The sequence below is a fragment of the Equus quagga genome, chromosome 6, assembly GCF_021613505.1.
Source record: "Equus quagga isolate Etosha38 chromosome 6, UCLA_HA_Equagga_1.0, whole genome shotgun sequence".
NCBI classification, from domain to species: Eukaryota; Metazoa; Chordata; class Mammalia; order Perissodactyla; family Equidae; genus Equus; species Equus quagga.
The window spans coordinates 95,214,609-95,237,193 of NC_060272.1; the positions used below are offsets into that span (position 1 = coordinate 95,214,609).

Consider the following 22,585-nt stretch of genomic DNA (forward strand, 5'->3'; position numbering starts at 1 on the left):
GACCCTTTTAATATGCACGCTGTAACATATAACTGAGCATGTTTCTCCTGTGGGCAACCTGACTTTGGCAAAATCCTGCCAAGGCCATCTCATTTCCATCTCCCATTAGATCCTGTTTGGATTTCAAAGTGTAGATAATGGTTGGATTATAGGGGAATATATAAAGTGTGATTTAATGGCTACTTTGCAGATATTTTAAATGCATTTTTAATTAGTATTGTCAAATTGATTTCACACTGTAGTGCCTAACTTGAATGTATTTTATGATAATGCATATCTTTGAAACCTAGATGTTCACTGTGATGATGGCTATTTCAAAATGGATATTGATTAGAATGGGATCACGTGACATCACCCCTGGATAATATGGCTGGTCTAGAAACGCTCACTAACTCAGAAGAATCTTAGCATGTTTAGCGAATAATATGTACCATTTTTACCTGCTTTTAAAATTTTCTTCAGTTCTTAAAAACCCTGAGGGAAAACAAGTCCTCTGTTTTAGTCTATCATCCTTTCAGCAAATAACTGAGTCAGAGGTTTCTCTCCTGGGTAGATCTATATCAAAATACACGAGGCTGGGAGAGTACGTCCTGGGTAAAAGTGAGGAATAAGAGAATTTTGCCACTGATATTTACCTCTTCAACCTTGAGTGCATATTCAGCCAAGGAGGCACTTCACATTTGCAAGGCCCAGGCAAGAATGCAAATGGAAGCCCCTGGCTGGTGTCCCCTTGTCATCACTGCCTCCCACTCACAACACGAAGGACCTTACATGCACTCAGGCCAGCATAATCCAAGTTTTGTTCACACCCCCTCACAGACATCTGTCTCAGGCCTAGGGATGCACACATCAGCTGCATGCTCACCATCAAGAGCATGGATTGGGGAATCCACTTCCACGTAGACCCTGGAAGTGAGCTTGGGACAATTTGGGCAGTAAAATTCCAGGGTCTCAAGTGCCTGGAGGATGGTCTCAAAGCTAAGGAGAAGACCTGGACTACAGGTGGGCATGACCCATTGGCCCTGTGGCCTCATCGCTCCATTGGATGGGGAGAGATGAAAGGGCCAGAAGGAGGCCCTCTGAAGTTTGAAGCTCCTTTGTCCACCTCTAAAGGTGGCAGCATGTCGAGCCCCGGAATATGAGAAGAATCGCAGGATGTTGTCTCGCTGGCCCTTTCATTTTTAGCCAGCGTGCATTTGAATGTCTGTTCTGTGCAGATTTTTAGGCTAGGTGCTGTGGGAGGATACAAAATACAAAGCTATTTTTAATCTAGTTGTGGGGGAGGCAAAAGCTGAACTGAGAATAATTACAAAACAACCGATTAACAAGGGAAAATGGTAAGCCCATAATTGTCGAGTAAGGGAATTTTGGGTGAAATGGAGTAAAGTGATGGTTCTAGCTGGAGAAGGAGGCCTGGTTTCAGGGCCATGGGGTACTAGAAATGCTGGAGTTCAGAGCTGGCAAACTCATGCTTCCAGGGCTCCAGCAGGTGCCATAAATGTGTGACTGGACCTGGTATGAAACTGCAGGGACTAAGGATAGAGTGAGGGAAGGTTTTTGTTGTATTAGCCAATGTATGCTTCGTCGAAAGACATTCAGATTAAAAATAAAAATGTTGAACAATGTACTGACCCAATGAAATGGGAATGGGATCCCTGAGTCCCAACTTCTGAGGTTGTTGCTGATGAAATTAAAGAGACGTTGCCACATTGATGCAGAAACTTGATAACCTGATCGTCTACCCACATTCACTCCTAATAAAGTATCTTTAGTTAAGGCAGTTATTTCACATAGAAAATAAAAGTTGAGGGAACAAAGTTACAAAGAGAGAACTATTTGGCTTAACAGTCCAAACAGTGGTTAAGACAAGTGGAAACAAGGAAGAGTCCTTTCACTTTCATGTTGGAAGTATAAAGTTTTCTTTGTTCAGAAAATGTGCAGGAATCCCCTATTATTCTTTTCATTTCTGTAAAATCCTACTAATAATTAGTGTATCAGGTTTCTCTGAGTGTTGAGCCTTTCCCAACGAGGGGCTATACCAGATTGACTGGTGTCCCCCCAGTTCCTGATGAATTTGGAACCTATAAATGTGAGCTTATTGAAAATAGGGTCTTTTCAGATGTAACCAACTCAAGAGGTAGTCATGCTGGATTAGGGTGGGCCCCAAATCCAATATGACTGGTGTCCTTGTAAGACAAGAGAAATGTGGATACAGACACACACAGAGGAATTATGGCCAAGTGAAGACAAAGGCACAGATTGGAGATGCGCTGCCACAGACGAAGGAGCATCAAGGATTGTCAACAACCACCAGGAGATAGGAGAACAGCAAGGAACAGACTCTCGCTCAGAGCCTCTGTGAGAGAGTAAATGTCTGTTGGTTTAAACCACCTAGTTTGTGGTACTTTGTTACAGCAGCCTAGGCAACGATTACAGGCACCACTTCCTAACTTCCTCATTATTACTAGAAATGCCACCAAGGGCCTGGTCTCAAAGGTTCTAATTCCTGCTGCCAATCTTGTCTCTCAGATGAATTCAGTCTTCCAAACCCTTCCATTCCGTCTTCCTCTCCATTTCCACCGTAACCACTCTTATCAGTTATCATAATAACTAATATTTGAATACTGCTTTCTAGAGTTAAAGTGATTTTAATTCTCACAGCAAATGATGCTGGAGAGGTGTTATTCTGCCCACTTGATTGATGAGGAAACTGACGTTCAGAGAGTTTAAGTAATTTGTTTAACCTCATACAATCAACTAGCATATTAGAAATCTGGAATTCCAGCAAAGCTAGGCTCTTTAGCTCCAAGAAGAAAAATACTCACCCCGAAATGGAGTGCCTTGCTGTAATTGTTTTGCTCTACCACCTTCTACATCATTCCAAAGAAAAGGCCACAGAACTTGTCCTTATTATTGGGGTAAAATGAGAATAATCCTCAATCACTCTCCTTAGCTTTCCCACACCTTGGCGGATCATTCCTTATCACAGCAAAGACCTCCTGGTAGTTGATGGAACAAGAAAAGAGAGAACTTGTTTTGCCTCTTTTTTTTTTTAGAACAACAGAATTTCTTTTACATGTTTAATTACAGCCTTTGAAGATACATAAAATTGGCTTTTGGTGGAAAGTTTTCTTTTTCCTGTAAGTGGGTCACTGGAGATATAATTAATACAGATAATAGCTATCTCATATACAGATTTCTTGTAATTGAAATGATCTCTTTTGCATAGATTTTCCCACTGTTGGTAACAAAGCAGCTAGTTGGGTTATGTTGTTCAGCTGGTTTTATAGCAAAGTCAAAAAGTACATCTTCACGATATAAGAAACATGTCAGCAACTCCCACAATTATCTTTCTGAAAAGCTGGATTTTTTTTGTTAAGTTGGAGGTTGTATGAAAAGGAAGAGCTGATTGGTTATGGATTTTTTATCATGGGCTGTATATTTAAGCAGTGAATTAGAGTTGTAATGCCAGAAGAGGCTGTAACGTCTCTCCCAACCCCAGTGTGGCAGAATTATACAAAGGGTGACCAGAACACTTTTCAAAATGAAAAAGGATGCTGTTGGTAATTACCTCAGGGCAAAAGGTATAAACTAGGGTTGTCCTGAGCAGCCAGAATATATGATCATTCTGGTTATTTTAGCCCACCCTGGAGAGAGGAGTCCAGCCTGGTTTTGAAAATATCTTCTCACACAGATCTTGAAGAGTGGGGCTGGAGATTATTATTAGTCATGAATCATTAGATTGTCCCTTGGAAATTAAATAAATATATATATTTAAGTAATTTTTTTGGGTATCTGTGAAAGACGCAATGAAAAATTTTTCCCCAAATGCTTTAGTATTAGTTATCCTGGAGCTCATGGTTCTGAGGAAACTGAGGCTCAAAGGGATCTTGGCCTGGAGGAAAGGAAACTAGGGAGTTGGGCTTTCCCACTTGGGTGGAGAAGCATGCCCTAGAATCAGTCCCCAACATAGGCACTCAATATATGTTCCATAAATAATCATTGGAGTGACTCTAAGTGCTTCCTGAATTGGATTGTCACCTTACTTGATTGACAGTTGTCCACCAGAAAAGAAGTTTTTTCTTTCAGAGGATGAAGCCACAATGAAGACCATTGGATGAGAACTCAAGAGTGGAGCAGGACAAACTTGTTTGTTGATCTGGGGTTGAGAGGAGAATTAAAGGGGGAGAGCATATTTATTTCATTTATGTTGGAAAAGGCCCCTCTGAATTAAATGGTGGGAAAGATTCCAAGGCTGTGTGGTGAGTAGAAGAGGAATGCTAAGGAAAGTGGTATTAGGGAATTCCTCAAATATTCAGGCATTTATTGAACACCTACTCTGTAGGAGGTGTTGTCTGAGGTGCTGGGGTTCAAAAGAAGAGAAAAGGCTTCCTAATCTAAGGGAAATCACAGACTAATGGGAAGACATAAAAACTTATAAACATCATGACAAAGGCAATAATAATGGTACATAAAGATATGGTAGTAACAGGAAGAAGAGAATGTGTCTTTCTACCTGGGAATTCAGGGGGATTCATGGACAAAGTGATGTGGGAGCAGTGTAATGAGCTGGACGAGTTGCCCTGGGAGTTAGCAGGCCTCCTGGGATAGAGAAAGGCAGGCAAAAAATGACATAGCCTGGGTTGCAAGTGGTTGATGTCACCTTGCCAATGTCTTGCTATTACTTAACCCAAGCATTCTTAAACTGGACCTTTCAAGGGTAAGTTCATGTATTTCGATCACGATGGCTGGCTGAAAAACACCATACATTTATTTGTGTTTCTACTTAATCTGAGTAAAACTAATTTCATATCCTGGCAGAATGGTGAGAAAGGACTTCAAGAGAACAATTTTTAACTGTCCAAGGTAGATGTTAGCCCATGGTGCTTTTAAAGCCCTACAGTTTTGGAATTCCTGGGGGAGCTTTCATTCTGAATCTGGTCCTACATTTAATTGCCCTAGTAGCTACTTTTGTCTAACTTTTCATTTATTTTCATTTAAATTTATCTTTAGAGGTGGGGGAGGAGGAGTAGAAGAAAGGGCCAGGTACCCTGTAGTTGTTGGTGTTTCAGCAAAATGCTTCAGTGTCTCAAAATGGTTACCTTGTCTCCTTGCCTGCCCTTATTGAGGCTTAAGAATTTTAAACCCACTGTCTCTTTTTCAAGTGGCTTTCTTTTCCTTTAAGTAATTTTTGTCTTTGCTCTACTCTTTCTCCTCTTTCTTTTCAACATGAGCAAAATCAACCTTTTGGACAATCATAACTGTGCAAGAACAAGTTCTGACTTTAGACTCACTCTTTGTTACCAGTCTGGTGTTACATCACTTCTCATGTTCTTTCAAAGGTTGCGAGACCAAAGTCTTCCCAGGGCCCTGGTGTTCCGATTTCCTGAGGAACGTTTCTGTAAGAGTGGGGGAAATGTTAATTTTCAGGAGGAGCAGTGAACTGTGCAAGATTTTAAAACCATTTGTGAAAATGCTTACAATTTGTCTTTTTGGAAAGTAAAACAATTATGAGTCAGAGTCGTAGAGCAGAAAGGGATCTCGTGACTGTCTTTATGAGTGAAATGAACTGTGCTTCTAATGGAATTGCTAATATTTTAGCTGTAAGCCATGGAGCTTATTTGAATAGATTTCTCCCCATCCTTTGTGTGGTTTATTCATGTTTAAGGAAAAGTAATTGATGTAGAGGGCATTTTCCAAAAAGAGATTTGTTACTTAGAAGCATTTGATTCTTAAGATTCTGTTCATTTTGTTATACAGATCTTATACAGATGAGCTCTTGACACAGAATGAGCAAATCTGTGTAACTCTTTATGGAAGGGAGAAGGGTCAGTTATAATGTTTGGCAAGTAATAACGATTTCTGACTCATGTGACTACATACAAGACATGCACATCAATCAATGACAACTGTTTCCTGACATAAAGCCATTAATACTAAGCTAAACATTTGTATTGAATTTTTAAGAATACCACATTTGTGACAAATTATAGAAATTTGGTTGTGTAAGTAAATAGCACAAATTAATTTAGAGTAAAAATTAGGTTTGTTGTCTCATTGCATCTGAACTTTTAAATGCAGTGTGAAGAATATGAGAAATACATTATTTTTGATACTTCAAACAAGAAAAACAATTATTCAAAAATTCTTTGTGATTAAACATTGTTACCAAGACCTTTTGGCTTTTCCTGATATAAGAACTACTCAGAAATCAAATTTGGACTTGAAAATACTTTTTTGATCAAAATGAGGCCCAAAGATGACAGAAAGTAGCAGGTAATACTTGGAATTTTGCCATTCGTCTTGGTTTGTTAATAAAGATGATTTTGCAGATTCACAAATCAGGAAGACTAGCAAATATAATACAGCGTCTTTTGAATTCGGCTTCATTGTTTATTGTTAGTTGTTGTTTTTTTTTAATCTCAAGCTGTCTCTCGAGCCTCATCACTTAATTCTTTTTGGCTTTCCTTTTTTGTTTCAAAAGCTGTATTCACCTCTTGTTAAGAGAGCAGCCATGGACCCCGTCCCCAGTCGGTGTTGCCTAGGACATTGCTACTTCTCCTTTTATGGTGAAAAATAGCACCTCCTCTATTTGCAGGAGCAGAAGCTGGGGAAGGTGACATGGTCATGATGGTGGCAAGCAGGCGGGGCAGAAGCGGGCAGGACTGACTTGAATAGGTGGATCTTTATGGCGCTTTAAAAATGTTTCCCCTCTGTACATTGAATAGAGCTCCCGCAGGGATATTTTATTTACACAGAAATGAAATTGGAACTTGGTATGAAAACTCATCAGCTAAACTGAACATGATGTAAAAACTTGAGCATTCCGGTCCCGGGTAGATCACAGTTGGAGAGGTGCCTCTCGAGGAGCCCTGGAGAAAGGGCTTCCCAGCCAGTCCATGGATTGGCTGCATCCAAACCAGTTAGAACTGCATATCCCCAGACTCCTGCAAGGACTGGTCAGACCTGAATCGAGGAGGAGCCCAGGAATCTGCATTTTTATTGTGTATCCCTCCCTCCATTGGATTGCACTTAGGTAGCTGCCTTAGTTCGTTGGGGCTGTAATAACAAAATACTACAGGCTGGGTAGCTTATAAACAACAGGAATTTATTTCTCAGTTTGGAGGCTGGAAGCTGGAGATCAGGGTGCCATCAAGGCTGGGTTCTGATGAGAGCCCTCTTCCAGATTGCAGACTTCTCTTTGTGTCCTCGCAAGGGGCAAGGGAGCTCTCTGGGGTCACTTTTATAAGGGCAGTAATCCCATTCATGAAGGCTCTGCCCTCATGACCTAATCACCTCCCAGAGTCCTCCCAATAGCATCACCTTGAGCATTTCAACATATGAATTGCGGGATGTGGCGGGGGGCGGGGGGGGGGGGGGGGGGGGGGGGGGGCATGACACAGGACATGACACAGTCCAGCCATAGCAGTAGGGAATCATTTGGAATTTTCCTCAGTGTTAGCCAGATTCTCTCATAAATCAGTGTCTTTAGAATAATGTCTCAGGATTGCAGAAGGCACAGGTGCAGAACCTCCCACTGCGTGGGGTGGCTACTGCCCAAGGTCAGCTGTGTGTTAGTGGGGGCCAAGCTGAGTGCCCCAAAGCTTCTGGGTCCTCGGTACTGCTCAGAACCACCCCTGCTTAAAGATTCCAAAAGGAATCCTCTGAACTCATCCACCCCGCCATCAGGAAACTCTGATACCGAACCAGAGCCTTGTTGCGAGGCTGGCACCAGATCCCGTGTCTCCTCACCAGAAAGGACAGGTCGCAGGGCTCCTGCTTCTGTGTGAGGTTGCTTTGTCTACTCAATGGACTTATCCAGTCAGCCCGGAGTCTTCTCTTGGCTGGGCAAATCCACTTCCTATTGCTTTCCAAAACCAGGATCATCCTGGTTGTCTTAGTCAATAAATACCCATTCATGAATATTTATCAGGCTCCTACTGTGTGCTGTATTTTAGGCTCGAAAGATACCAAGGAACAAGAGAAATAAGGCCCTGTCCCAATAGGGCCACCATGCTGCTCACATCAGTATGTTCTGCCCACTGGTCTCATAGATCATTTACACCAACATCCAGAATGTCCCCATTTTTGTTGACTTAACATTTTGTTTGCTTTGTGTTGTCTTCTGTAAAACCGAGCTAAGAAACAATGACTTTTCACGGATGGTTTCAGAAAACATCAGTGACTATTGGCATTGGCTCTGCCCATCTGAGAAGCTTTATCAGCTCCTCGCTTCGGCTCTCAGGAAGGCCATCTTTACTGAAGATTTTAGGTAAACTTTAGAACAGTTGGCTTTCTGTTTAGATGTCTTTGGTCTATCACTTAGAAAGAATTTATTTTGCTTTGGCCTCTGTTCCTTCCTGGCTCCTAAAAAGCAACTTATTTTTTTTTTCCCCATCAACCTTTCCATGTATTTAAAATGAGGCTGAAACTTTAACCTCATATTGCTTTCTCAAAGCTCAGAAAGAGTTTAGAATTTTAGTGCTGACATTTTGTTGGCCCTTTTTCAGTTGCATGGCTTTCAGCCCTCAATTTTCTATCTGGGTGAGGTTTATGGGTAGAATTTCAGAAGCCTCTGGAGAGAAAGAGGGGGAAGCTCCATTAAGGATAGAAAGTAAAAGGGTAGATTTCACATAAAGAAGATGATAATTTGTGTGTATTGTTTTTCCAAAATGTGATACCCAGATCACTGGTGGTAGACAAAATGTTTTAGTTGGACTATCACTGGTCTTATTTTATTATAATATATTTAACTTGACTAATCATGGCAAATAATACTGGTTTTTCACTTATGACTTCATGTTTCATTTCATAACAAGCTTATTTAAATAAAAAACAAAAAATATATCATCATACAGATGGTGCATGGATACGATAAAAATAATAAAGTGGGTACACAAATGATGGAGTTTTGGGAAACACTGGTTAAGTGAATGCCAGGAGCAAGCGTCTTGTAGGAGAGCTCCCAGCCCTGCAAGGTGCACACCCCTCACCCTCAGAAAGCAGGAAGCTCGTGGAGGTGAACTTTGACTTGCAACAGAACATAAATTATCGGTATCTGCCAATGTGGGGATCAGAATTGGCCACCCCACAATGTGTCTCTTTGCCTCGCCTTGATTATTTTTAAGAACAAAAGACTCTGAAAGAAACTTTGATCTTCCCCCGACTGCCTAAAAAAATTTAAAATAAAAGCCTGTCCCCAGGACCGGCCATCACCGCAGATAACTCTGGGTATCAGGTAAACTTGGAGGATCCTGGCTAAGCCCACTCTTATCAAACTTCTGTCTACCAAACATTTGCTTTTCCATTTCCATGTGAATTGCCTTCCTCCCCTTGGAAGCCCCCAAAGCACCCCCCGTCAACATCCTCCTTTGCCTTTAGCTGAGGAGGGCATTTAAGATGAGAACCTCTGCCATTTTGGCGAGTTGCTCAGTTTTCCTGGGTCTCTCCCATGTACACATGTTATAAAGCTTTGTTTGATTTTCTCCTGTTATTCTGTCTCATATCAATTTAATTTGTAGCCCAGCCAGAAGGACCCAGTGGGTAGAGGAAATGTTCTTCCTTCCCTACACCAGCCATGCCAGAGTAGCAAGCTATGAATGTTTCCTTTAACCACTTATTGAGTGTCTACTCTGGAAAAGGAAATAACTCACGTTTAAGCCTAGGGGAGGCAGAGAACCCCAGGTGGAACGTTACAGTGAGAGACTCAGTAGAGTACACGAGCCTTACAGGAGAAGCAGTTTGGTCTCCTGCCCGGAGTCAGAGAGCAGGAAGGCAGGACACAGGCAGCAGGCCCTCTGGCAGACGTTCCCCGCTGATTTTATTACAGACAACAGTTGCTGTCGGATGATGATAAGCAAGAACCTCAAGCGTAGCAGTCTCTTAATGATAATGAAAGTTTGGAAGTACTTATAACCATTGTTAGTTTTTTTTTCTTTCATGTATGAAAACCATGAAGCAAAAACTAAATGGAAGAGAAAGCCATTTCCCTTATTTATCTTTGAAATAGATTCTAGAAATAAAATTGTAATTTCATTCCTTTTCCCACCATGTTTTAACAGTATTGGGTCCAGCAGCAAAAATCCTTCTGAGCTGTGGTCCCCTTCTGGGTCCTCACACCCCCCCAGCCTCCACCCCACCCCCTCCCTGACCCACCCCTCCCTCGCCCTTCCTTTTTGCCTTTGATAGAATTCCTTAGTAACCTGACAACAAAATTCACCTTCCAACCACAGTCGTCCCCATCCCTGAGAACCAAAAGGCTGCTTCCAGGATGAGGGCTCACATTCTCCTGGCTCTCTGGCAGAGGTTGTAGAGGAGCCCTCACCAGCATCTGGATTTTGTGTGTAGAGCTGATGGGAAAGTCTATTAAAGAGATAAAAACAAAGCAGACTGGACCCATGCTACAGAGCCAAACCACACATTCTAATACACAGTTAGGTGGCATGTAAAAGCTAAGATCACCTAATCCTCCAGTCACCAATTATTTTCGTTCTAAAAATCGTATCTTTTAGATTTTTCTTTTGCTTTCACAGGATAAATGAATAACTGTACTCAATATCTGAGTGTTGAGTTTCTGCTTAGAACAGGCAAGAAAACTCAGCTCGGGTCCTTAGCTTGAGTTTACTCATCTCTACAGACCTGGTCACAGCTGTCACTGTAGAGAGACCCTCACCTCCCACTCCTTTCCTGCCCCCATCTGCTGCTGGGACCATCTTATTTAGAGCAGAGCTCTGAAGGATTAAAGATAAATTCCCCAAGTGTTGAAATCTCAGTACTAGATGGAGACAGTACTTAAGCTGATAGGAGGGTATGACTTGGCCACTTATTTGGGGAAACAAAGTAGCACATGGTGTTATCATGGGAAGTGCATATATCAACATGGATCTGGATTTAGACCCAAGACCCAACACTTTCAAGTTGAGTGACCTTGGAAAAACTTTGACCTTGGACAAAGACTAAATAAACTATGTAATCTTTCTGATTTTCAGTTTCCCTTCTGGAAAAAGAAGATACTAACTGGGTTGTGTTGAGGCTTAACAGAGAAGAAGAGGCCCTCCCACAGGTCTCTGCCCTCTCGACCTCAGCCCCCAGGGGTCTGTGTCTTTCGGTCTCTCTTCTTTCCTTTCATTTGTCCCTTTTTGCTCCATGTTTGGTTTTTTTATTCTTCAAATAACTGCAATATAAAACTGAAGAATATTTTAAAATATTGGTATTGATCAAATACATTTATATCTTCTTTTTTATTAATCTTTAAAATCACTTTCTTTTTGAAATGCTCCACATCCAAAAGCAAAAATCAATGGCTTTTTAAAAACATTTCTGTTTCGGGGGCTGGTAGTGGGGTTGGCTTTGACCTCTTGTAAGTGAATGGCTTTTATAACTAAAAAGTTTTTACACCTTGGTGTAGAAATTGGCCCATCTTGAGGGATTTTTCTGGCTTCAGGGCCAAAATCACAGCTTGCCTTGAGATAGTTATGTAATCTCTCTGTTCATGTCAGGTTCGTGGTGTGTAGAATGTGGAAGTATTAATATTTGCTTAGGGTAAGGTAGCACTGGACCAGAGGTCGGCTCTGCCAGGGTAGGATAGAAGAAAGCGTGGCAGCAACGTAGACAAGAGGCAATGCAGGGACCCCAAGGTTCTGCGAGAGCAGAAATCTAATCTGATCCGGGACCTTGGACCTGGCTCTGACAGTATAGGGTCTTCCCAGAGGTCCTCACATTATCCTGTGGGATCTGGTCAGCCAAGAATCATCATGAAATAGTGGTTTCAGGGACACCTGGTCTTATCACAATCGCTTTAGACAATTTATGTCTCATTTTTCTGCAGTTGTCTGTGATATAAGACCTACGGGGGAAAACTGACTTCTCAAGTTTGTTCCATTCATTCTTTTCTTTAGCCATTTTTTGAGAGTCAGCGATGTAGCAGGCACAGTGTTTGTGGTCCCCAAATGAGTGAATCCCAAGCCCTACCCTTACTGGACTAAGGGTGTAGTGAAAGACATATCTGCAAACAAGCAGTTAGGGGATGTGCTCCCCTGGGGTGTCCACAGGGACTTTGAGAGCCCAAAGGGGACAGGCCTGACTGTGGGGAGGGTGGAGGGCAAGAAACTTCCTACAGGCGAGGTGGTATTTGTGGTGAACCTTGAAGGCCAGGGCATCGGCAGCCTGGCTCCTCACCCCAACTCTGCGTTTGCATTGACCTTGCCTTGTTCCCTGACTCACAGCCAGTTTCCTCATCTCAGACATGGGAACACAGCACCCACCTTGCCTGCCTCTGGAGGTGGCAGTGAGAGGACAGTGAGGCCGCTCAGGAAGACACTCACTGTCTGAAGGTTCTTCCTTGGGCCCCAGCAGTGTGCACCGGCAAGAAGCTGGGTCTGCCAGGGTCCTTTTGGTCACGACCCTGACTTTCTTCTCTGACAATAGAGACTGTCATTGGAGTCTGATTGAATAAATGCTCATCTTTCTCTTGCTAATGGTGTGGCCTTGTGGAGATGACTTAACCAATCTGAAGCCCAGGTTGCTCATCTGTTAAATAAAGAGGATAATAAGAGTACATACGTCATAGGGTAGTTGTGAGGATTAAGGGAGATAGTTTGTATAGAATACCTGGCACGTAGTGATGACTCTAATATTTGCCATTATTGGGACTGGAGGAGTAAGCCAGAATCAGGATAAGGCTCCTGTGCTGCCACTTTTTGGGCTGTTCCTGCCATGGTCGAAGTCATTGCTACCCACCTAGCAAGCGGGGTGGTTGAGAGAGGAAGACTTACCCCGTTTTCCCATGTTGTGAATAGTGCAGTTAGTTGAGATTGGATGAATTCTTTATCACCATCGTGTATTCAAAAAATACTGGAATATTATTCAAGCCTTAAATAGGAAGGAAATCTTGTCACATGCTACATCATGAATGAAACTGGAGGACATTATGCAGAGTGAAATGAGCCAGTCACAAAAAAGTCAAATACTCTATGATTCCACTTATTTGAGGTATTTAGAGTAGTCAAATTCCTAGAGACAAAAAGTCGAATGGTGGTTACCAGGGGCTGGGGAGAGGGAGGGATGGGGGCTTGTTAAAGGGTATGGAGTTTCATTTCTGCAGGATGAAAATTGTTCAGGAGATTGATTGCACGACGGTGTGCGTGTACTTCTGAACTGTACACCTAAAGTGATTAAGATGGTAAATTTTGTTGTGTGTATTTTACCACAATTACAATACGTTTTAAAAAGCTTATTAGGCATGTACCAAGTGTCAGGCATTATACCTGGCACAAGGAGAGACAATGTGAGTAAAACCAAACATGGACCCTGTCTCCCCTTATGGAACTTACAGGCTGGTGGGGGAGACACATGTTAAACGGAGAATGACATTAATGGGCAAAAATGCAGCTGGAACAGGTGCTTCAAAGAGAAGTTCATGGTACCGTGAGAACCTAGAGTACAGGGCCTTGACCTCGTTGAGAGGCCAGGCTGAGAACAAAGGTGAGCAGGAGGAAGGAAGACCGTTCCAGGAATGTGCAGAGCATGAGCAAAGGCTGCGAGAAGGGATGGTCTGAGAAGGTCAGTGTGGCTGGAGCGCGGAGGGTGCAAGAAAGTGTGTTGTGAGAAGAGGCTGGTGCAGGTGAGGGGCCGGAACAGTCAGGCCTTTTATCTTTCTTCCTGAGCAGAGTGGGAAGCTACTGAGGGTTTGGAGCTAAGTATGGGGAGATAGAAATTCGGGTTTGTGTTTTGAAAAGATCAATCTGAAGGAACGTTTTTTTCTTATGAGGAAAAATCTTATGAATTACTAAGAGTTGTCTCAATTATCCACAGGGAAAAATCGAATGAGTCCCCTAAGTGTTTCTCAAGGCCCTAATGTTTATAGGACCTGGGAGCAGTACAAATGGAGACCCACATCCCAAAAGTCTAAATATTATCAATGTGTCCCATCCTCTTACCATGACAAATATGTCTCTATAACTAAAATGTCAAAAAAAGATGTGTACAACTAGGGTTTTTATATGACTACGACTTGGCACAGTATCAAAGACGATTGAATTTAGCTGTGATTGCACTGTGTGGGTGTTATGCTGATCAACAAAATGTGGATGAATAATGAAATAAAGATTTTATAATTAATAAATCATTTCCTCTTGCCTAATTTTTTGCCCTTGTAGTAAAATCACTAATTATGTTGTTTTAATTAAAATTTTTCACGTAATTTGTGTTCCTTTGACAGAAATTCTGAGTTAGAGGACTTTTCTTTTTGTGTAACAGCTTTATTGAAATATAATTCGTGTACCACACAATTCACCCATTTGAAGTGTACACCTTTTCTTGAATCATTTTTGTTCTGAGCTAGTTTCTTTCTTTTTTTTTAATAAGAAGTTTATTTATTTATTTATTTATTTTGAGGAAGATTAGCCCTGAGCTAACATCTACTACCAATCCTCCTCTTTTTGCTGAGGAAGATTGGCCCTGAGCTAACATCTGTGCCCATCTTCCTTTACTTTCTATGTGGGACGCCTACCACAGCATGGCTTGCCAAGCGGTGCCATGTCCACACCTGGGATCTGAACCCGCAAACCCCAGGCCGCCGAAGTGGAACGTGCACACTTAACCTCTGTGCCACCGGGCCAGCCCCTGAGCTAGTTTCTTATTAATTTCAATTTAAAGAAACTTTGTCCTGCTGAGGACATATCAACCTGAATTGTTAAAATTCTTAAAGCAATACTTAGATTTGAAAATGAACCATGAATACAACATGGTGTTTCAAATATGGTAATGGGATCTCATACAATAAATTCTTTTTTTATTGAGATACAGTTGACATATAGCATTATATTAGTTTCAGGCACAATAAATAATCACAGAAAATATTAGAAAATATTTTAATTCCATCATATAAATCCCTATCACTTATACTACCACTTTAACTGACTTTTCAAGCAATGTTTCAATCTAATATTAATGTGAAGCCCTGGCATCATATTTCACACACGTTATATCTGGACATCTATACAAATTTAAGAGCAGTAGGAATGTTGTGATATTGTAAAATGTTCCGCGCCTGCCATGTGCAAGTGTTGAGTTTGGAGGACCTTATAGACAATGAATTGGAATATGAGGAAGTACAAGGATGTAGACACTTGGCACAACTGAGGAACAGTGCTTCATTGTGCAGAGATCACTTGTATTCACACGTCTGGAAGGAAGGAATTGCCCAGCTAATCAGCCTTTTCTCTTGTGCACGTGTTCCTGCTGCGGGACTCCTCCCTGCGCTCTGAAGCAGCCTCCATAACTCCCACTGTCCGCATTGGCAGCAGGGAAACTCGCAAAGATTAGGCTTTCAGACAAAACTGACAATTGTCTTGAAGACTTAGGGCAAGGCATGTGGGGAAGCAATTCCCTGGGGCCTAAATGGCGTTAGTCACAAGAGCTGATGTTTAGGATTACTCCAAGTGACAGAGACACTCATGTGTCTTTAATGAAGTGTGTGTGTATGTGTGAGAGAGAGAGATATTTGAGGCCTAAAGTGAAAGGTCTTAGGTAAGGACCCCTCTGCCACGGGTTTAGGATGGTACTGCCCTACAACCTAAAACTGCATAAGCTTTTGGCAGACCCTTTCCAAGTCCACCCCATCAACCTGTTCATCGTGTTATGGATCAACTCTGCCAGGAGGACCCTTCTCGGTGTGTTCCTTTTGAAGGCCGCTGACTGTTTTTCACTTGTTTTATCTTATAGGAACAGGTGAAAGTGGCAAAAGCACCTTTATCAAGCAAATGAGAATCATCCATGGATCTGGTTACAGCGATGAAGACAGAAAGGGGTTCACGAAGCTGGTTTACCAAAATATCTTCACCGCCATGCAAGCCATGATCAGAGCCATGGACACCCTGAGGATCCAGTATGTGTGTGAGCAGAATGAGGTAAAGCGCCTCTGGGGCGTTGGCCCTCGTTGGGAATGGGTGCTCTCCTCCTCAGTTAGCATGTGTCTGAACAAAAAGATTTACCGAGTGCTTTGGACGGAGGCCAAAAGAAGCTCTTGAGCAAAAACTCCGGAGGAGTGTGATGAATTTCGTTAGCCCCGCAGTCTTGTTTCTGCAAGAGTTCCATCCTGTGGGGGCGTGGTGCTACCCTGTGCGCGGGGATGCAGAAATGTGGGCAGTCATTTAAGTTGCTTATTTCAGGTGCTGAGAATAGGAAGACATGCATTTTCTCTTTCAGCTGAGATATCCAGTGAATTTCTTCATTGGAGTAATGGAGACTGGGTTTACAATGGCCAACTTTTCAAGAATTCCCAGTGTTAGGAAATACTTTCACAAATGCCCTGCAGACTACTCAGAGAAAGCAGTGGGTTTTGTTTATCTGTTTTGGGAGCTAGCCCTTCTTGGGAGCTAACGGATCATTTATGAGAGTAATGCTTATGTCCCAGCTAGCAATGGACTCTGATAAAGTAATGATATCAAGCTGCCATTTGCTTTCCTCTAACCACTGGTTATTTAAAATACAAATCTGGTTAAGACCATAGGAAAATTATGAGGTAGGAGGGTGGGAAGATGAGGCAGATAAAATTTTACGTGGTATATTGGAATGCAAATCCATAGGAAAATACAATGTCTGAGTTCATTAAGAATCTACATTAGAAATATAATTTATTTAAAATAATTGACACCAAGTTACAATATGACATAATGGTAAAAAGAAAAGTTCTAAGATGAGTCTCTCATGGATCTGTTAAAAAGAATTTAGCTGCTAAAATGCCATAATTGCATGTGTTTTAGTATGGACCCCAAAGACAGCTTTACCATGAACTTGTGGCACCTATATGCACGTATATTTTACAGAGATGATATACAAAGAGTTTCAAATGAATCAGTCTACATTTCTTATTACTCAGTGACTGGATTACATAGGAAAACACAGCATGCACCAGATTTAGACTTATCTTTACATCGTGTCTGCAGCCTCATGTCTTTACCACCATTTCCTTGCAGTCTTGAAGAAATGAAGGAATGTGCCTTGCCTACAGCTTCAACCCTCAACAGTGTTATGCTGAAAAGTGTGTGTCTGTGTGTGGGGGGGCATTAGCCTTTAGCATCTGGTGCCAAGTAATGTGAGAGGTGCATGCTGAGCCATTGGGAGATTCTAGAAGTGAGTGTGATGATTCTTTACACACTCGTTTTGAGTACATGCATTATATCTCTTTGAACATGTACAATTCTTTTAAAATCATCCTGTACAAGGTATTTTAAAAATTAGGCCATCTGTGGAAATTTAAGACTATTTCAGAGAAGAGGTATGTCAGGAACATCCTTGCAGTGATTTTAGTTCATCTGTTGTAAAATGCATTTTGTTTCCCACTCATAGTAGGGTGACGGAGGAAAGCTCAGAATTTATGGATGGATTTGTAAACAGACTATTGGGAAGAAAAGGCTCAAGTGTAAGTCAGTTCTGCTTACCTTGGCAACATGTGTGTGTAAAAGCCAATCAGATTTAGTAATCAAGGTCTCTGGGTTTTTGTTTTGGTTGGTTTCCCTCAAGGTCTTCCAGAGGTACTCTGAGTTTATATTTTAAACAAAAGGGTTTTGTGGGGTTTGACATTCCACCACTTTCTCCTTGTCTTTGGATCTTTATTCTTTTTCCTAAGGCCATGTCCACTTGCCCACTAATCTGTATTAGGTTCCTACAGCTGCTGTAGCAAACGACCTCAAACTGGGTGGCTTAGAACAGAAATTTATTCTTTCCAAGTTCTGAAGGCTAGAAGTCCAAAACCAAGGTTGATTGGCTCCAGCTGGAGGCTCTGAGGAAGCCCAGTCCATGCTTCTCTTCCAGCTTCTGGTGGTTGCTATAATCCTTGGCTTCTTTGGCTTGTAGATGCAGTCACTTCAGTACCTGCCTCTGTCTTCACATGGACTTCTCTCCCATGTGTCTGTATTCACACGGCATTCTTCTCTGTGTCTGTGTCCAAACTTTCTTCTTCTTATAAGGACACCAGTCATTGGATTATGGCCCACCCTGATCCTATATGACCTCATCATAACTTGATTACATCTGCAAAGACCCTATTTCCAAATAAAGTTACTTTCTGAGGTTTGGGTTTGCATGAATTTCAAGGGGACGCTATCTATCCCAGTATAGTCTGCCCTCTGTTCCTCCCCATTCGTGTCCATCCCACAAGCATAATATATTCACCCCATTCCGATAGCCCCAAAAGTCTGTTCCTGTTCCGGCATCAACTCTAAGTCTCAAATCTAATCTAAGTATCAGCTCAAAAGGTCCCAAATCTCATCGTTGAAGTCATCTAAGTAAGGCATGACTGAAGCCCTGGGTATGGTCCATCCTGGGGCAGAATTCCTCTCCTTCCACAGTCCTGTGAAACTGGGAAATAGGTCAATTGTACCTCCTGTCTCCTCCTCATTTGCTGGATCTGGCTCCATTCTGAAAGCGTTCTCTCTTTCTACTTCAGTTACCTACATTTATGCCTCATAAACTTCCTCTTATCCCTCAAACACATGCCTGGGATGAACAACATGCTGAAATGGCTTAAGGAGAGGCCGAAGATTGAGTGGAAAGTACACTGGATTAGTTCCCAAAAATCTGGGCTCCGCTCATGACTCCCCTGTGGGTCTTGGGCAGCAGTCAGTAACTTTTTCTGTAAAGGCCAGAGAGTAAGTATGTTTGGCCTTGAGGGCTATGCAGTCTCTGTCTGCAGAAGCAGCCATAGGCGACGTGTAAACCAACAAGTGGGGCTCGCTTGTAAACTCTGTTTGCAAAATGTAAAAGCTATTCTTAACTCATGGGCCATAGGAAAACAGGCCACAAGTGGATTTAGTCCATGGGCTGCTGACCTTAGTCCTAGGGGAAGCCATGCAGCCTCTCTGATCGTGCGTTTCTCCATCTGCTAAGTGCAGACAACACTTGCTCTGTCTCGTTCATAAGCCAGCATGGGCAAAAGGAAGTGCTTTACAAACTAAATGACACTAGAGAAATAGAAGGTTATTATTGGGGCAAGTTCAAAACCCAAAAATGAACTCATTGTTTCTTCTTTTAGTTGTTTAGGTTATCTTCATTCATTCCTTCTCCATTGTTTTCTGAATACTTTTCTCTGTGGGCTAGTCCTGATTCCAAACGTGAAACTAACAAACTACCATGCAGAGGTCATAAAATGATAAAACGATTAGTGTTCCAGTAGCATTAAGTAATTACTTTAAGCATCATGATATATGCTTTCTTTACAAAGTGTTGCATCACTTGAAACAATTGATTAGTTAAGTCAGGGATGAACAAAACTTGAATTTGCTTTTATTTTCACAGTGGTGCCATCCTTCCCTCACTTCTTATTGCTGAGTATTTATTTTCATTATCTGATTTTTTTAGATCTGGGAGCAGTTTCTAACATGTCTGTAGAAAAGAATTAAAAGCAATTTTAGAGAGTTTTATTTTAAATGTTGGTGATATTATTGCTCAGCTAGCTTGTTGAAAATCTTTGCCTATTACTTAACAGGCTGCGTATGAAAGGAAATTTATCTGAAATTTAGTTCAGCATTTGGTTTCTAACCAACGTGTTTTTTCAATTAAGATATAGCCTTGACGATTGTTTTCTTATACCTTGTCTGCTTTTTTTTTTAAAAGAAATGATTCATAGGTATTTGCTCGCTCTGTCAATAAGCCTTAATTTTTATGACTGTCTCTCAAGAGTGTCGTCTGAGCACATATCAGAATTTATGACTCCTTGAATAAATAGTACAAAGGCATTTGCTCAGTGGCAGGCTTCCTAAATCCAAGTTAGCTGATAACTCGTGTTCACTAGCCCTGATTTCCCTGAAGCAGGAGAGCTTCATATGTTTTGCTGTTTGCAGTGTCTTGCACTTGTGAAATTCTCATTACAGGCCCATCCTGCGGTGAAGGAAATCTTCCTGACCCCCTTAATGGTTCTGCAGAATCTGCTTGCATGATTTAGACAGAGTTCCCCAGGGGCAAAGGACCACCCTGCTTGACTTCTCAAAAGCCTTTTAGTTCCATATGCTGTGATCCCTAGAAGAACGAGTGAGGCCTCCAGGTTCTTGGGGCAGCTGACCTCTGCTTCTTCCCTGCCCTCCTGCTTCTAGGAGCTCTTCACTGCGCTGGGGTCACGTCGTGTTTGCATGTAACTTACGCAAACTTGATTACAAGGGCTTATCGCAAAAACAAAAAGAGAATTTTGAAAAAGGAGAGTTAAACAGTAAGAGGAGTGTTTGGCCTGCTATTCCACTCCAAGTACCTAATTAGAATTCAATATTTCTAGAGGCGTGAGATCTGAAATTCCCTTCAAAAAGCGTCTTACTCTTCCATTACAAGCTTTTGCTGAATTCCAAGTTGCACTTGAGACGGTGGGCTTGGGCCATCTAGACAACCACAGCTCTGGAAAGGCTGAATTTGGGGGCTTTCATCCCAAGGCCTCTGCTGGTTCTGTCTGAAGTTTTTCAGGTCCTACGTTTGGGTAAACAGATGCCTTTGTCATCAGTTCCCTGCAGTGTCTTGAGTTTCAGGCCCCCAGTTCCCCTTCTCCTGACTTCTGGGTTTATCAGGCATAGGACATCCGAAAGAATGGTTCCCAGTCTTGGCTGCACCCTGGAATCACCTGGGGGCTTTGCTGCTGCTGCCCAGGGTACCACCCTGGAGAGTCAGCGCTCATGCAGCTCAGAATGCAGCCTGAGCTCTGGACTGACTCATAGGAGCTTCCCAGCTGGTTCTGATTAGGCAGCTAAAGGTTGAGGACCCCTGATATGTGCCTGAACATTATTTGGAGGTGTTCAGTCTGGATTCTAATTTCTATCCAGCTTTCTATAGCAGGGAGGGAGACTTCTGGTAATCTTTTCCATGGAATGACTTAATTAATCTCCACCCAAAGGTACATTGAGTGGCCAGCATTGAGGCTGTTTGTTTTGTTCAGCCATGCTGGGCCGCCTTGGAGAGACGGTGATAGAAGTCTTGACAGCATCTCCAGGTAACGTTTTGCAATTCAGGGCAGATTCTGTGATTTTTTCTTTTGAGTCCTCAGGAGCATAACACAGCATCATGCCCAAAGCTTCCAGGGATGGGGCTGGGGGCTGGGGAGAGGAAGAGCTGGATTTTATTCTCTGGAGGTCGCATCAGTGGGCCTTCTCGCCCTCCTTTTCTACTGTTGCTACGTGAAAATGATGATTTAATCAGTAAAGAATCAGAGATGCAGGATATATTGATAACATGCCCAAGGTATAGATTTTGTTTATAAGAGAAATACCTTACAATTTTGTTTTGTGAGTAGAGACATTGCATCAAGAAATTAAATAGTTACGGGCCGGCTCTGTGGCCAAGTGGTTAAGTTTGCGCGCTCTGCTGTGGTGGCCCAGGGTTCGGATCCTGGGTGTGGACATGGCACCGCTCGTCAGGCCAGGTTGAGGTGGCGTCCCACATCCCACAACTAGAAGGACCTGCAACTAAGATATACAACTGTGTACAGCGGGGGTTTGGGGAGGTAAAGCAGAAAAAAAAAAAAAAAGATTGGCAACAGTTGTTAGCCCAGGTGCCAATGTTAAAAAAAAAAAAAGAAATTAAATAGTTATATATTTTCACTCATCATTAATAGATATTTTTATTTATTGAGATGGTAATTCACTAGGTATAAAACTTAAACATCAAATATCCAACTTCACATTTAAGCAATAAAGTCTAGTATTTATGGGGCAGGATCACAGGAGATTACATTTTTTAACACCAAAAAGAGCTTTGATAATGTCTCACATCTGTATATATATAATTCTTTCAGCTTAACTTTTCATTCCCAGAAAGCAGCAGGCTGAAGTTCCAGAAGGATCTGTTAAACACTTGTATGAGGAAATCAGGCACAGAGAAGTGAAAATGGTCAATTTATGTCACTTTTTATAGAAGAGTTTCTCAGCACTTGAAGTATTTTAAGACCCTTTAATTTTTAAAACATCTGTTTACATCTATTTTTCATTCCGACTTCCTCATCCAATTTGAAATGTCAGATTCTGCCTGAGCCTCTGGGAACAGGGAGGCCAATGTTCAGACTTTGGCTGTAGCCCAGGGTTGCTGGTTCTCTGGCAAATGTTAAACTCAGGCTTTCTTCCCGTATCCTATTGGAGAGTAAAAATCACGTGGTATGTTTTTCTCCTTACTAAGAATTTGGAGTTCTAGCTACTGTCACAACCACCACAACAACAAATTCTCCACTAAAATCCTAAACTGGAGCTTTTCCATTTATCCCAATAGTTCTCTGATTAATCATTGTTTACTTTAGTGTGAAAATTATTATAATCAGAGCTTGAGATGTAAGAGTTTGGAAAATAGGAAAGAATAGGATGGAGAAAGAACTGGTTTCCTCTTTAATCACCATCACAACTAAATCTGACCACTCACTGCTTTTCCACATCGCTTGGGAGATGAGGAAGGTTTGGGGCCAATGATGAATAATGAGACTGATTTCACCATTGGAATATTAATTTCTTCGCCTACCTCAAGGCTAGGTGTGAACCTGACACATCCAAAGAAATGCTTTTAAAAATCTGGTGGAAAAGGGGCTGGCCCCGTGGCCGAGCGGTTAAGTTCGCGCGCTCCGCTG

General features: G+C 42.0%; 1 protein-coding gene across 1 annotated transcript in view; it reads left to right on the forward strand.

Moving 5' to 3' along the window:
• Positions 1 to 22,585, forward strand: part of GNA14 (G protein subunit alpha 14) — a 162,141-nt gene that overhangs the window by 74,557 nt on the left and 64,999 nt on the right. The window contains exon 2 of the mRNA XM_046664377.1: positions 15,724 to 15,908. Within this exon, the coding sequence (XP_046520333.1) occupies positions 15,724 to 15,908 (185 nt within the window). The remainder of the gene's footprint in view (positions 1 to 15,723; positions 15,909 to 22,585) is intronic.